Consider the following 16698-nt stretch of genomic DNA (forward strand, 5'->3'; position numbering starts at 1 on the left):
CTTCTAGACAAAAGTACGTCGACCTTTACCCTTGCCACTGAAGTAGCTCTAGAAGAGCAACTGAGGAACTTAAAGCTTCCTTAACCTCTAAAGTTAAGAATAACAAATTCTGTAATTCGGCACCTCTCAGAGATGTAGCAAAAAAACTCATGGTGCTTTTTCCTAATTGTAAATTGGATAACTTAAAAAAAAAAAAAATTAGTTCGTGACCATCAGCAACCAGATCATGTTAAGAAATCATGCAGCTTAACAGAGCCTTACCCAAACTTACCTTTACAATTAAATCCGGGTCAAATTTTCATTAATTTAAGACACATTATTTTTTATTATCATGCAAGACAGAAATATTTTATAAAACTGTTGAAGGAGATGATAAATGTGGCCAACAACAGTGAACTTCTCTGTAATATTGTTCAAATTTCCATTTTTTTTAGATTTTTTTTACATAGACCAAAATGGGTGATGTTGAAAAAGGCAAGATCTTTATTCAGAAATGTTCTCAGTGCCACACAGTTGAAAAAGATGGAAAGCACAAACCAGGACCAAATCTTTGGGGTTTATTTGGCCTCAGATCAGGACAAGCTGCAGGATTTTCTTACTCAGATGCAAACAAGAACAAAAGTAAAACTAACAGGTGACATGGATGAGGTGCAGTGTTAGAGGGGACATATATGAAAAGAAACTTTTTCTTTAGAGGTACAGTAGAAAGCCTTACTTACAAGGAGTTACTCTCACAGCTGTCTATTTTGCATTACTGCAGATGAATCTGAACTATAGTTTCAGAAACAAAAATCCTCGTGCCCTATATTAAAAAGAAATTTTACCAATATTCAGCACACCAGGTCAGAAGGTATATAGCTTTCCCAGAACTTTGTACTATCAATGGGCAGATTTTAATTTGTTTCCTGAGAGTGCTTTTAGATCTCGTTTGCTGGTCACTACCCTCTACTGGCATCGTGGTGTGCTGCACTTGTTTAGCTCATAACACTTGACTAAATACTGTCACCTACTAGTAAGCTATGACTTGTCTTGTGTTTTTCATACAGACAGTCTTGAAAAGCAGTGGAACATCTAAAAATGGAAAGTAATTCTGTGTGGGTGTCACTGTTTTTATTTATATTATTTGAATATGAATTATATTATTTGAATCAAGCTACTAATTACAATACAGTCCTGGGTTTTTTTCTGGTTACTAAGGTGCTTTAAAATTGGCTGACTTCTTTATTTTTCTGTGATTTCTAGGAAATGTTTTGTGATACTCACTTTACACTGGGACTCCCTTCATACAAAACATCGTCAGCATATATTAACTATTTTTTTTTCATTAAAAATTAGTGAACAAATCATACAGATGTTAGTACAAGTTTTTAAAAGAAAGCCAACAAAGTGATGCCTAAATCCACTTTAGACAGTGGGAAGAGTCAACTCTGGAGGACAGAAGAGACACTTGAACATGTGGTTACAGGTATTTCAGTAGTCTTCAGCACAACAACAGGCTTCTGTTGTCAGAGATAGGTTTTAGCAGGGTTGGAAGGAAACACTAACGGTTTTTCAACTTCAGTCAAGAGATTCCAGGAACTCTTGACAACCTCATTGACAACCCGTTTACTAATGCCCTTCAATGGAGCACAGCCTTGATAATTTCATGTCAGTCTGTAGATGCTCATTTTCAACAACTGTATGAAATTAAAGGTGGATCTTCTGGATACTGGAATTATGAAGATACTTACATAGTTTAAAAGTAGTAAGTAGTTGTGTGTAAAATGGTGCAAAGAACTGCAGCTCTCCATGATGCATCCTTTTGGATTTATATTTGACTTACTAAAGTGACACAAAGACAATGTATACCTTGTGCATTTTATATTATATATCATTTATGCTCACATTCCTCTTGGATTCTAGGCACATGTTCAGGAGCATCACACCTTTGATTTGAGATTATTTCATAAATATATTACATTGTGCCAGCCTTGTATATTACAATGATTTTGTTTTTCAGGAGTTGACTGGAGAGAGAATACACTGATGGAGTATTTGGGGAACCCTAAGAAATAAATTCCTGGTACAAAAATGATTTTTGCTGGAATTAAAAAGCAGAATGAAAGGGCTGATTTTATTGCATACTTGAAAAAAGCAACTTCATGAAACATTGCTGCAGCAGCTGTAATGTCAGTGAAAAATGTTTTGAATTTTGACTAGCTCTTATGTCAAGTTTTAGTATTTTGATGTTAATTATTAATTAGGGACTGGCCTTGGCAAAATCAAATAAGGATATGTTTTAAGATGTGATGTCCTAATAAACAACACTGGGAGGTGAGCATTATTTATATTGTCTTATGCATTTCATAGACCTTTGTGGAGTGTACTAGAGAAATACTGTTCCTTTCTACAAGGAGATCTGAGAGCCCAATTTTGCAACTAGTTATTCAAACACCCACTGTAACTATTATTCAGTTGTGGCTATGTAAATAAGAAAGTGCCTGTAAGTATTAGGACTGACAACTAGATGAAGTTTTTCTTTTGGAAAAAACATCCTCAGCATTGTCATCTGTGAAGGTAAGTACCATACACAGTAGATAATAAAATATAACCTTACATTAAAAGAATACTATATAAGGATGATGGAAGCAGAATCTCAAGAATATCAGATATTTTCAGGGGACAAGTAACCTTTCAGTAGTGATATTGACCTAAAAGAATCTTGAGGAGATACCTGAATACCCATGACCTTTTTGGTTTCAAAATATAACCCCACTCAGTTTATTATCAGTGTTCCTTTGTGTATTAAAAAAACATAATCATCTACCAGTCATTTTTCAGAGTTGTGGATTTTTTTTCTCCATTTGAGGCTAATATATTAAGGTATCCTTATCCTCTAACATGTAGAATGAATGAGGGCTAACTAGCTCAAGCAAATGATAGCAGTAGATACTTTCACCAACAGCAGAGGATTGATGAAGGTGATTAAAGTCCTCTTAAAACCTCCTCATGAATCTCTACCACTTAAATTGTGATTTACAATTTAATTCTCTGTTTACACAAATTTAACAGATTAAAAGATACTTCACTCCAGCACAGTTTCCTTATGTCATCGCGGAAGGGAGCATTAGTACAAAACTAATTTGCTATGGCGTCTATTCCCAGGTACTCGTTTTATCAGTATTGTTCCAATGCTTACCCACCAGAGGCTTTAACTGATTGTCTTACAGTGCTCCACAGAGCTGAACTCCTGTTTTTAAGTAAGGGTGTAAGCAAGAGCCAGGGAAAAAGTTCTGTGACACAACTGGATGAGTACCTTTAAACCTAGGCTTACCAGTCTGTAAGAGACTTCCCCCTTTCAGTTTAATAGTCAGGACCTGTTCTGTTGATTGTTTAGACAATTAAAACATCCGCCTGAATAACAATTTTTCTGGAGTGCTTTTCTCAATTGCATTTTGAAGAGTGCCATGCCACTGCCTTTCTTAATAGAGAAACACACTCTGCCTGAGAAATGCATTGACATTTCTCCTTGTGATTCTTTTAAGGCATCTCTGTATGTTTGTACCTGAGGAGACCGGGTGAGACTGGCTACAGCCTGCGTTGCTGAGTTGGCATTGTGCATCCACACCAATAAAAGGTGCATCATACATAAGATGCATCAGATACAAGCTGCCTGTACCTCACTGCAGCACACCTGTAGAATTACGAAGGCAGCACAATCCCATGGCGCTGACAAAATCCATTTGCCTTTGTGGCCCTCCCACGAAAGGCTGCAACTCATCTATCTCAGGCCCACACATGAAGCTGCAGCCCAGCGTATGGTGCGCTTGGCTTACTCACCCTGCAAACAGAGGTGTAATCTGGTGTGTGCCACAACACAGACAGACTCAAGTTTTCTCCTAACATCCACCGATGCACACCAGGCCAGGCCTCTGAGGCAGGTTTTACTGTGACAGCATGTTGAAAGCCTGTGCAAGTTACAGAACAGACAAACCACTGTGATCATCTTTGCTACATTTTATCTTTAAAAGAGAGGATTATAGTTTATACACCTAAGATTTGGGGCTGCAGAGTTCTTCACAATTATGGTGTCACAGCAAATTGTTCACTATGTATTTTATGCAATGAAGACAATTGCATTTTTACTTCCTTCAGTCTTGACTCTGCTATTTGAGAGATTGTCAATGTGCAGATTCTTGCTGTAATCAAAGCCCATGCATAAAATCCCAGCAAATAAACTAAAGATGCCACAAGTCCGTTTGAAGGAATGGTAAGAGAAGACCTCCTTTAAACCTCGGCTTACCCAAACGCTAAATTGCTTTAAGTGTTTACATACAGAACTGCTACACAGTGACCATTTTGTAGTAAACACTGGTGTCAGTGCTCAGACCAAACCTCACTGGAGTGAGATGGTAAACATTATTCATGTAGAATTATTTCACTCGTACGCAGAGGCCCAAGGTCCTTGCTTGAGAGCTCGGGGTACGTGCTTGCCAGGCCTTGGGCGGCTTATGCGGTTTCTCTGTGCAAGCGGAGTGTTTGTCGCCAGTGATGCTAGAACGGCAAGGCCCACTGGAAAGGCCAAGCTGCCCTCGGCGGCTCTGGGCAGGCACGGCAGCGGCAGCGCGGGCAGCAAGCGCGCAGACGTGCCCCGACAGCCTGGATGCCCTGCGGAGCGAGGGTGGCACCTCGGCTCTGTCCTCCCGAGAGCGGGATGCGACAGTCCCGATGTGACAGTCGCTGGCGTAGGCGGAGGGGCTGTGCCTGCGGCCGCGTGCGAAATCCCTTGACTTCACAGCTCCGGCAGCGCGTCAGCAGCGCGCCGGGAGAAGCGCTGGAAAGATCAGTGTTTCAGTCGCCCTTGCCCTTACCGCGAAACGCCTGCAATCCCACGTCCGAGCTACCTGTATGGAAAGAGCTCAGCTTCTTCAGAGGTGCGAGCAGCTCGGGGACGATCCCCTATAGCGTGTCCTCCGACGTCCCCGCTTTCCGCCCCCGTCGCACAGCACGCCGCCCCCCCCCCCCCCCCCCCCGCAGCCCACTCGCCGCTGGTTCTGCCGCCGCCCCACCCCCCCACCCCCCCCCCCCCCCGGCAAGTAGGCGGCGGCAGCGGCACGGTGCGGCTGCCGGGAGCGGCCCCTTCGCCGCCGCGCACCGCCACGGCAGACAGGGGCCAGGCCGGCTCCCTCCTCCGGCCCCCAAACGGCGGGGGGCTGCTGGCGGGGGCGACACCGCCCCCCCCCCCCTCCGTTGCCCACGCGCCTGCGCACCCCCCCTCCGCCCGCCCTATTCCCGAGTGGGTGCCGTCCGCGGCGCGGTTTCTCAACGGAGAGCCGTCCTCCTGCGGCAGCCCCCCTGCGCGGCGGGGAGAGCCGGGAAAGCAGAATGAGACCCCACCGCGGGGCGGGGGGAGGGGGGGGGCACGGAGCCCTGCTGCCACGGCGGCCCGCGGCCGGCGGCAGCCGGGAGGCTGCTGCCCAGTCTGCAACAGCGCAGGCACCGAGACCGGGAGACGGAATCCTTTGTCTGTCGCTTCCTAAGCTGTCTCCGGGAGCCGCAGCACCTGCACGGGGCCCCTCGTTAACCCCGACTGCTGCGGGAGACGCGGCAGCCCTTCGGGCACCCACGCGTAGCCCTCCCGGCCCGGCTGACACCCGCGCACCCGCCTGCACCATCGACACGCGTCCCCAAATCGCTCCCTCTCCTCGCGGGCTTACTGCCCGGACCCCCGCGCCGGGAGGGGCTGCTGCAGGGACGGGGTTCCCGGCAGGTCGGAATCTCCTGGTGGTGGAAGATTTGCCCGTGTTTTCCCAGCCGCCCAAACTCCCATTCATGAATTTCTGAAGCCGCCTTCATTCAGTCTTTGGTGAGCGCATGAAAGACATTTTTCACGTGTTAAGATCCATGACTCCGTTTTTTCCAGTCGCTTATGCGTAGGCATCGATTTAGCAATGAAACGTGCTCCACGTGCGCATAAAAATAACCCCGGTCCGTCTGCCTCGGTGGATGCGGTCGGCTTCCGCCCGGCAGCCGGTGCTGCAGCAGCGGGCACCCGGGGGCCCTGGGCGCGCCCGCTCCCGCCGAGCTGCCCGGGGCGCCCGGCCCCGAGGGAAAGCGAAGCGGGCAGCAAGCCCCGGGCCGCTTTGTGGGCGGCGGGTTGGAGCCGGCTCTCTGCGCCTCTGACACAGCGCCGGGCGCGAAACGCCGCGCTGACGGTGCGCGCCGGGCAGAGCTGCACGGGAGAGGCTGCAGGCGTCGCAGCCCGGGGATTCAAGAAACGGAATTCAGCGGGTCTTTCTGAAAGGGCTCCGGTTTTCCGCCTGTCTCCCGAAGTACTGAAGCGGCGCAAATAATGCTGTAAATTAAACCTCCTCAACGGGAGCACTCGCGTTACCTCTGCCCCCCCCCCCCCGCCGATCCCGCAGACGGCGGGCGGGAGCCGCGGCCGGGTTTGCCCCTTCCCTGCAAAGGCACCACAGACAAAGGGGCCCTCCCCCTCCCCGCCAGGCGCCCGCCAGCGCGGAGCCCCCTCCCTAGCGCAGCTCCCCACCGGTGGCTCGCCCCCCCCCCCGCCGGGGGACCCTGCCCGCCTCGCCCCGCACGCCCGCCCTCCCCCCCGCGGAGGCTGGCGCGGCGGCTGCCGCCAAACGGGCGGCGGTGCCTCCCCCCGCCGCGGGGCTTGCCAGCCCTCCCTCCTCCCCGCCTGCCCGCCCGCTCGGCTCACGCGTCCTCCCCCCCGCCCTCCCCTCCCTCCTCAGTGGTCCGCCGGCTGGGTTACGCAGCAGCCGCCGCCAGCACTGACGGCACTTGGCAGAAGGGGCTTGCCCGAGCGCTCCCGGAGCATCTCCAGAGGCGCGGCGGCAGCGCCCGCCCGGCTCACCGGGGAGCCGGCCCGGAACCGGGGGCCGGGGCCAGTACCAGAGGAGGGCTGAGCGCCGGGGAGCGGAAGAAAACCTAGAATAATACGAAGAGTAATAAAGAGTGGTGGGCAGGAGAAGGAGGTCGCGGGGGAGGGGGAGCAGGGGGCGAGGAGGAGGCGCGCCCCCGAGGAGGTGCCCGGGCAAGGGGCGGGAGCGGCCCCTCGCCGGGGCTGCCGGCAGCCCCCCGCGCCCCGGGGCGGCCGTCGGGGCGGCGGCAGCAGCACGTGGCGGCGGCGGCGGGGCATGGCCGCGGCGAGGGCTCCCGCGGCCTGAGCCGCCCCCGCCGGCGGCACCATGGCGGCCGGCGCCGACGCCGGCCTCGACGTGGCGGCGGTGGAAAGTTTCCTAGAGAGGCACCCGGAGCTGGTGGAGAGGTGGCTGAAGAGGAAGAACTCGCCCCCTAAAGCGCCTGCCGCCCCGGCCGCCGGCCCGTCGGAGGAGCCGCGGAGCAGCGGCGGCCCCGGCGGCGGCTGGGGCAGCGCGGGCGGCCCCGGCGGCCCCGGCCCCGGCGGCGGGGGGCTGCAGCGGCGAGCCTCCCAGAAGGAGCTGCGGAAGAGCTTCGCCCGCTCCAAGGCCATCCACGTCAACCTCACCTACGACGAGCATGTGCACGCCCGGGCGCAGGAGCCGCTGAGCAGCGTGCGGCGGCGGGCGCTGCTGCGGAAGGCCAGCTCCTTGCCCCCCACCACCGCGCACATCCTCAGCGCCCTGCTGGAGTCCCGCGTCAGCCTGCCCCAGTACCCCCCCACCGCCCTGGACTACAAGCGCTACCTCAAGGAGCACAACGAGCGCCAGTTCTTCCTGGAGCTGGTCAAGGACATCTCCAACGACCTGGACCTCACCAGCCTCAGCTACAAGATCCTCATCTTCGTCTGCCTCATGGTGGACGCCGACCGGGGCTCCCTCTTCCTCGTGGAGGGGGCCGCCGCCGGCAAGAAGAGCCTGGTCTCCAAGTTCTTCGACGTGCACGCCGGCACCCCGCTGCTGCCGTGCGGCTCCACCGAGAACAGCAACGAGGTGCAGGTGCCCTGGGGCAAGGGCATCATCGGCTACGTGGCGGAGCACGGGGAGACGGTCAACATCCCCGACGCCTACCAGGTAGGAGCCGGGCAGCCTCCCGCCGCTCCGCTGGCCCCGGCTCCCCCCTCCCCGGACCGCGGCGGCGGGCGCGCCTGTCGAGGAATCCCGCCGCCGCCCGGCCCTGACTCCCCCCCGGGGTTTCTGTCCCTCCCCACCGCCCTGCCTCCCCCCCCGGGTGTCCCTCCCCACCGCCCTGCCTCCCCCCCCGGGGTGTCCCTGCCAGGGCGGCGGCGCTGCCACCGTCGGGGCGCCGGGCGTTGCGCGTAGCGGCCGCGGGTGTGCTCGGGGCAACTGTTGACGGGGCGGGGGACGACTCCCGTGAAGGCGGGAGGGAAGGCCTCTCCTGGGGGGACGGCGGGGCTAAAGTGGCCGTAAAATCGGCACAGCAGCGCTTCTGGATGTCGCAGGAGCGGCAGGCAGCTTCATGCGTTTTCAAAACGTAATTTGGAATCGGCTGAAGAAAAGTTTAAAAAAAATGCTCGTGGCAGTCCCAATGATAATATTCTTAAATCTCTGTCTCACTTAATGTTCCCCGCCTGCCCGCTGCTGAAATAATCTCATTGCTTTCAACAGAGCATATATTTTTCACCTTTGCGTATGCCCACTCAGTCCACATGGCATGTGTTTTCAAACCTGTTCCTAGGAGTGATATAACCAGCCCTGTTATTCTGCTACAAGGACTTTCCCCACCTTTTACTTTTATAGAGGTTTCAGTGTGAATTGTGAAAACGTAGTCCCGGCTTCAAGGCAAAAATTCCCTTTGACTTCAGGAGGGACAGACGTGCCTTTGCCTGCGTGTGTTAATGCCAAACAGTGCATTCAGTTTACTAGCTCGAAATGTACTTCTCCCTCTCTCAGTCCTAGGGGCTATTTCTAGTGTTTGTCAGTGTGAGACACTATCAGCACTTTGAGGTTCTTGAGAAAATTAAGAGCCACAGAGCAACAGATCTTCTAAATTAGGATCTTGGAAAGCTTTAGAAAGGTGGGAGATGTATGTCTTTAAGAGTTTTAGTGATAGCCATTGCCCAATGTCTAATTTTGGTCTACAGTAGTAACAAAAATAATAAACGTTAAAAAACTGATGATGCTTTATAGCAAACCATACAAGGAAGAAACTTGAAAAATAAGATTGCATTATTTTTGTTTGAAATACAGAAAAGCCAAGGTAAACGTATTTTGGGCTGAATATTTATTTATTTGTCAAGCAGTGAAAAATACTAAGCACCTCACAGATCCAGACTGATGGAGGTTCCCAACCCACAGAGTTTGAAGGGAATGGACAGAGCTTGGTAAAAACGCTGTAATATTCGGACTAAAATGATTGAGTGTTGGATCACCTTTGAAAAAATCTAAGCTTGCTTTCTTCCTTTATTTTTCCCTTTTCTCCATTATACACTTTCTTTTACCGTCTGATTTTATATTTTCACTAGTAAAACTGTACTCTTCCCAAAATATCTGCTGTTGGGGGTCAAGCAGAACATGTTCTCAATAATCTCAAGTGGCTAAACAGATAAAGGTTATCTGAGTTTGGCTGGGAAAGAGCTCGATCTCTCCTTTTAACTCTGGATAGCTCCAGCCACCTTTTTTTTGGAGGCGAGAACTCCACTGGAAAGGCAGAGCGTTTTCTAGTCCTAGGCGACTGTATTATTTTTGATTCAGTGTTTGTTCACTTTGTGTTCACTTCCCTGTGAAAAAGCCCAGCTACTTTAAACATTTTATTGTCTCTTTCATTCTCAGAGAAAAGTGAAAAACAATCCATCCAGTTGCCATTCCTGGTACTATTTATATTGTACTTTTGTCTGGCTCCTATTCAAAATCAATTAAAATATTATGAATAATACAATTCATTGTACGTTTAAGCCATAAGTACATTAGTTGCAGTAGAAGGGAAAGTTCTAAGCCAAGTTCATCCTCTAATTACATCAATTGCAACTTCCCTGCTTTCAGTGGAGTTACTTCTGATTAATGCAAAAGAAACTTTAGACCTTGCAACTTCAATGAAGGTTTTGCTTGATAATAAAATGGGGGATCTGCTTTCTGTTATGTTTCTGAGTTAGTGCAGTTTATCTTCTCTTACCTGGCACGTATATATGCATTGTGCATCATTAAAAAGAGACCTTTCTAACTTAATATTATAAAGAGCCCTAGGGAAGCCTAGATACATGTGCATAAAGAAATGACAGCTGTTCCGTTTCAGATAATTGTAGGGCTCACAATACAACACTTTAAAAATTAATATGATTATATGATTTTTGTCAGCATTGCCACTGATGATGGAAGTGTTTAATCAACCATCAGGTAAAAAAAAAAAGCACCTCCAGGAAACTTTGTCAGGCTGACAGATGGAGTTGGAGAAAAAGGGGTGACAGCACAGCACCATTTTGTCCACAGAAGAGAGTGTCTACATTGATGCTACCTACCCATTTGGTAAGAAAAGGCCTTATATGAGGTCAGAGGAACACCTCTAGATTAATTTAAAGTTTTTTTGCTTGTTTTTTTTAAATTAACAAACTTGTTTAAAAAGAGGTAAAGGTACTTCCAGATCATCGGTTAGCTAGTTTACAGTATTGGGAAATCTGTTTTATTATCATCCAACCATCTTTGTTTTCTCAGAGCCTGATCAAATACCAGTTGGAATTCCACCATCGAGTTGCCTGCTTGTATCATCAGCTACTACTGACATTAATGGAACTTCAGTGCAATCAACAGTACATTTAAATCCTGTCATGTCTTGTGATGTGCTTCACGCACGCAGTCCCCTGTGCCCACACACAGGCTGATTGGTTTAGGAAATATTTGTAAATGACCTGCAGTGTCATTTCAGAGATGGTGTAAGATTTCAATTACACATTTCTTCTTCTAAAGAGGAAAAAATACTAAAAAAATGAAATCAAATAATAGGCTGGGGCTTTTTCCATGATCCAGGTGATTACTACTGTTGTTGAGTCTGACTTTCAAAACCTGTTCACATAAACAATCTTCCTTAATTCAATAAGCATACTTAGATACAAGGTTTGGAATTAATATTATGTATTGAGGACTGTATAATAATCACTTATTTTAATACTAAACAATAACTATGTAACATTTGACAGTAATTTGATTTATGAAGTTCAGCAGTGACTGAACAAACTTTTTGGAGGTTCACGGCATCAGAGAATTTGACAAATACTTAGTTATGGAAAGGTTCAAATGAACGTTATATGACTGATTCAAAAGTTGCATAATTTCATTCATGGCATTAAAAGCTTTATTTATTACATCACAAAGTCATGTGATAAAAGTGAGTTTATAATTGTAACAGTCTGTAAAATATATGATCCGATTTGTAAGAGTTAGTACCACAGAGGATTTGAGAACAAGAAAGGAATTAGATACTTTCTTTGCACTTTGGAGCCAGTCTAAAACTCTTTCTCGTGGAAGTAATCCAGTTGACTTGTAAATCAAACTCCTAGTCAGTTTAAGTGTTAAAATAAAGCCTTAGGTCTTCCCCATGTTAATTTTGGGAAGCATTTCTGACTCCTCATTCTTACATGAATAATGCACTATTGTCTGGAGCACATGTGTTGGAAGAATTCGATCAAGCTGGGAAGGAAATTTGGGACCTAAATATCTATTGAGGCTCCTTTTAACAGAGCATAGGTGTAGCTTTTGCAGTCATATATGAAGACTATTAAGCATATCGTAAGTACACAGGCAGAGAGGCCATTAAACCTTTATCTGCAGTTCTTGTGAGTTATTTAAAAATTTACATTTTTTTCCTATTTAAAGCTATGGATTTTTTCATGTCATGCTTTCTTCTCACAGGTGTTCTATGATGTTTAGCTGAAATTACTGATCGTTTAAGTTTTGTTCCATCTTTTAGGGCAGTATTTAAATAATAAAAAATTTAAATCACAAGTAATGTTTGGTTATTGTTATACCTTTAGCTGTGCAAAAGTTGTGAAATGATTTAATAACATCCCAAGTCCTTATAACTAGTAAAAAAAAATAATCTTACTCTTTAGAATAGTAAGCATACATCAGAAAGTGGTGAAAAACATGTTCTGTAATTTGCCAGGGTCAGCTGAACGAAGTTTCTGTACATCTTATGTTAAATTTGGAATTTAAAAAGTACCTTTAAAAGGCAGAAGAAGAAATGGCTTACCAGATGGATGTTTTAATAAAGTGGGGAGCAAAGAGAGAAGAAATATTTAACGGTTTTACAAGTTGGAGAAAGTGCCATAAAAGATTATCAGAAATTATTTTTCAATACAGCTCAAGTCTTTAAAAAGAAAATTTAACCACATTACTGGAACTAAAATCAAGCAAACCGAGACAAATCGAGCTCTCTTTGTTCTGGACTCTCCTGTTACCTCTTTGAAGCTTAGGGCAAGCATAACGCAGCTAATGCACACACCACCCTCTATAGTAAATTTTAAGCATCCTTGAACACCAAGGTACGAGCATCGATGTTGTCTTTTTCAGGCCCTCCAGGTGAGCTCTGAGCATTCCCTGTCTCCTGCTGTGCCTGGAGGGCATCACAAAGTTCCTGCTCACAAGCGCAAACCTGGGAGTGCCCGTGTGTGGGGACAGGCTGTTGGCGTAGAAGGTCACGAACAGGCGGGAGCCACGTTTCATTACACAGGGTAGCTGTTTGTTATCATCAATATTAACAGCGCATCTCTTCCAATTTTGAAGAGCAGTTGAAGCATTAAAACCCCGGCTCCTAGGAGGTTCAGTTCTGCAAATGGGAAGCACTTAGGTGCTATTTTATTCAGCAGCACTTGAGCAGGCACCAACAACGGACGTATTCATTTCGGTGCTGACTCTTAACAAGGATAGAAGTTGCTCTTTAAAGAGCAGACAGCATGACACCTGGCAAGCAGAATAAATAATAGTTTTTTAAAAATTCCATATAATACAAAAAAATGAGTTAAAACAATTCTTGCACTGCATTAAACATGACTAGGAAGTACCACAGGGAATGCAGGAGATAATTGCAACAGTAAAGAACTAAACTGCTCTAATGTACTTTCCACAAAGGGGCACCCCAGCCCATCATGCAAAATTTAGGAAAACTTGGAAACTGTAAGTACAGGTCAGTAAATTGGTAAAGGGATGTTGTAATTATCCCCGAATCTGCAGCCCAGCGGAGGCAAACACATCCTTTGTGTCACAGCGGTGCTAGCCTGGGAGAGGGGTCTCCCCGCAGAAGGCAGCGCCCTGCTGCGTCGCCACAGCAGAGAGCCCTCAGGGCAGCAGCTGAGGAGGTCTCCTCACACTCCATAAGTCTTCTTCTCAGGGAACAGTTTCTGACTGATGTGTAAAATGTCCTAAGGCCGCCTTAGGTCACACCACCACCGCTCTCACCTTGGAGAGGTCTGCTGGGGGCTGGAGCTCCTGGTAGATGCCAGGGCCCATGTCCAAAGCCACCCAAGGGCTCAGATACAGTTTTGTGCCTCCGTGCTGCTGCTCGGGTGGATCACCAGGACAGACGAGGCTGCGCAACGCAGCATTCGCCACTGGTGGCAGCCCTCGGGTATTGTGAGGAGACGCACCTCCCTCTCCATGCTTGGGCGAGGCTACCTCGCCAACCGAGCAGGTAGTGGCCTGTCCTCCAGGGTTGCCTAGCCCTTACTCCATGGGTACTCACCGCCCGCTTGCTGCCCCAGCTGTGGCTGCAGTGTCTGCCTCATCAGCTTGAAATGAGCAGCAGGTGAGCTGGTGGTGGCTGGGCACAGGGTGACCAGGTGGGGCTTGTTTGCCACAGGTCCTGGCACCTGGAGCAGCAGGGTGGCAAAGGTCTAGGGGGAAGGAGGCCGCCTATGCTGAGGTGTAATGAGTTTTTGCTACTGCCCGCTGGGCCTGTTGGGTAGTTATCAGCCGTTTGGTGGGGCTCGCACACTTAAAGTCAGTGCTGAAGGACGTGCTGTCTTGTTTCAGTGCTGGTGTGAGGGGGTGTTTGCGGGGGTGCAGGCTCCCAGGTAACTAGAAGCATGGAGAACTTCAAGGCATTAACAGGTTAGTAGTTCTGTTGTGGTTTGTTTGGGTTTTTTAATTTAAAAAAAAAATAAATTAACTGGCTTGCTTTCTCAGTTGCTCTACAGAGCAAGTACTCAGCATGCTGGTGCCTTTGGCCTCTCGGAAGCAGCAGCTGTAAGGCCTGGCTCCCCAGCTCTCCCTCCTGCAGCAGGCCCCTGGGCTGTTGGTCGCCCAGACTTTGAGCGGGAAAAGCCTTTTGGAGAGCTGGGGCAGCTTTCCCGCCTGCCTGTGAGGCTATCTTTTGTGACTCTGACAGGCTTTTAACTGGTTTATTGCTCAGCCAGTCCATCTGCCTGAAGAAGACAGACACTTTCAGGTTTTTTTTCCCCTCGGATGCTTGTAAAACTTTCTTGTGGAACAGTCAGTGAAACTGGTGCCTCTGTGGCCTGTAACTTTTTTTGTGAAAAGGGAATATATATTTGATTAGAGCAGGTCAGTCACTGTGAGAAAGAATTGCAGGATTAGGCCCTTCAAATTTTAGCTGAAATCTTGTTACAAGAACAAGACTGAGTAAAGCTCTAGTTTTGCTTGGTAAATGATTTTGCTGTTCTGTTTGAGGGGTTTTCAGTTTTTCAAAACATACGGCTATTTTGTTTTGGTTACTTACAGTTGTATGCTATTGTACAGTTTTTCTATAAAATAACAGTTAATAAGCATATGTACATCATTATGTGAGTTAATTTGTTTTACTTTTCTAAAACAACCCTATTGACAAACTATGGAATATAAAGAACTTGAGCTAATGGCCCAGCAGAGTTGTGTGTTAAGAGGGTAACAGCAACTGTATGCAGTCTGTGCTTAATGTTTCTACAGTGCATATTTAAAAATGTGTGGCTTAGTGAATAACACTATTGCTTTGTCACAATAAGATATTTCCAATCTGTTATTCAAGAATCTTATTATACTGTTTCTTTAACCCTTGAAGCCATGTGTTGCTCACCTGAGTAATCACCTGCAGGTGCTAGGCTTAAACTCATACACAGGCTTCTGTTGAAACACCTAGGAGTCTTGTTGGCCTCTTTGCTCAGAGGAGTGTCAGCTTTTTAAAGCCACTCTGTATGTGTATATATTTGATACAATAATCCTGAATATTTAGGAGATCAGCACTAGGACCTGGCTCAAAGCGAGGTTGGAATGAGATGGGAACATGGACATGGTTGTGGTTGGTTTCCAGTGGGGTGTCTGTCTGTTCCAGTACAGAAGGGTGCAGAGAGCCACTCTGATGGTGCATACAGTAGTGGGTGTGATCTCTAAATATTTAAAATCAGAGGAAAAATATTTTTGGTAAACATTTTTTTCTTTAATAATGATACAAGCAGAGCAGAAGTGCGCAGAAGCTGCCATATGTAAGACCACAACTTGATTTACTGTTGTGCTATTGGTGATCTACCAGGAGTTTGTTTTGAAGGAAGAAACCCAAAACCTTATGGATCTGATGTCCTACAGAGGAATATTTTCTGGTCCCTGCTGTTGATCAGCTCAGACTATGAAGCATGAAATGTAATTATGCTTATTAACTTGGCAGTCATGTCTGCAAACTTGCTCATGCTTATAAAGTTATTTACTCCTGTGTAAGGAAGATTAACTATGCTATTTTTTCCCATTACTTTTGTGTAAGTAGACAACGTGCATTGTTACTTATGTCCATTGTCTAACTAATAAATGAAACAGTGGTCAGAAAAGGACATAAATGATATAATACACTGTCACCAATCAAACTAAACAAAAAGCCCCAAACTACTGATGTTTTAAAAAACAAAACTACAACTCCCCAAAACTTTAGTATTGCATCATTGCAAATGAACACTTTTTTGGGTTTTTTTCCAAGTAAGCTGCTTTTTTTTTTTTTTTAGTTCAAACTATTTATGGACTGACTTAGTTTTAAATCCAGAAATTAAGAGTTTTTGAGGGTCAGTGTTCCCTGCTTTTCTTTAAGAATTGTTTTGGGGTGAAGGAATAGGGTTGACATTCTTATCCATTTTATTAATTTTATCTTGTAAGAAATATTGCTGTTGGTAGTCACAATAAGACTGGACTTTGTGCTTATTTACTTGGGAGAATTAGGTCTGAGATGCTGGTAAATGGTACTAGTTTGTTCTCCTGCTGCCTTTGTCTCCGGGGCTTTAGGGATTTTGTAGGAGATGACAGGAACAGCTGCAGCAATCCTTACATGGAGGTCTCTTCAGAGATTGCTTTATTACTTGTTTTTTTGTGTGTGAGTTTCTTTTCTACAAGGCTTTCCCCATATCTACTGTAGTAGTTTATTACTTGGTTTCTGTTTCCTGTTTATGTACAATGTCGTTTACACCATATGTGGCTTTTAGAAAAGAGTATCTAGAACAGACTGGATAGCTGTATTTTTTATTTGTATTTAGCTTTTTAAATGTTATGCTTTGAATCTAGATAACTTGCTATCTTTTGGATTGCTCTTTTTGTTTTCTATGGAAGTTTATGTATTATACTCATAGGAAGCACGATTAAGAAATTGAATAGGTCTCTTCTGACTTCAATTTCTCCTTCTGTAAATGTAGAGGCTCCTGCAGGATGGCTTCATATAAAGTCAGTCGAAAGTACATGAAATTAAATTTGTCTATCCCATGCGGCTTGGTAGTATAATAATGCTTGGGTTGACAATGCTATCAAACATACTACTCTTAGTATCTGTTTTTGATACAACTTAGCTAACTCAATCAGT

General features: G+C 46.7%; 2 protein-coding genes across 2 annotated transcripts in view; both read left to right on the plus strand.

Moving 5' to 3' along the window:
* The first annotated feature begins 455 nt into the window (after positions 1-455).
* LOC126042058 (cytochrome c, somatic-like) lies at positions 456-2145 on the plus strand. The gene is given in 2 exon segments (XM_049808652.1): positions 456-621; positions 2000-2145. Coding segments are annotated over 2 exon segments (312 nt in total).
* Positions 2146-7193: 5048 nt separating this feature from the next.
* PDE11A (phosphodiesterase 11A) overlaps positions 7194-16698 on the plus strand; it is a 143422-nt gene continuing 133917 nt past the window's right edge. The window contains exon 1 of the mRNA XM_049808666.1: positions 7194-7997. Coding sequence (XP_049664623.1) covers positions 7194-7997 — 804 coding nt within the window. The remainder of the gene's footprint in view (positions 7998-16698) is intronic.

The sequence above is a fragment of the Accipiter gentilis genome, chromosome 1 (assembly GCF_929443795.1).
Source record: "Accipiter gentilis chromosome 1, bAccGen1.1, whole genome shotgun sequence".
NCBI classification, from domain to species: domain Eukaryota; kingdom Metazoa; phylum Chordata; class Aves; order Accipitriformes; family Accipitridae; genus Astur; species Astur gentilis.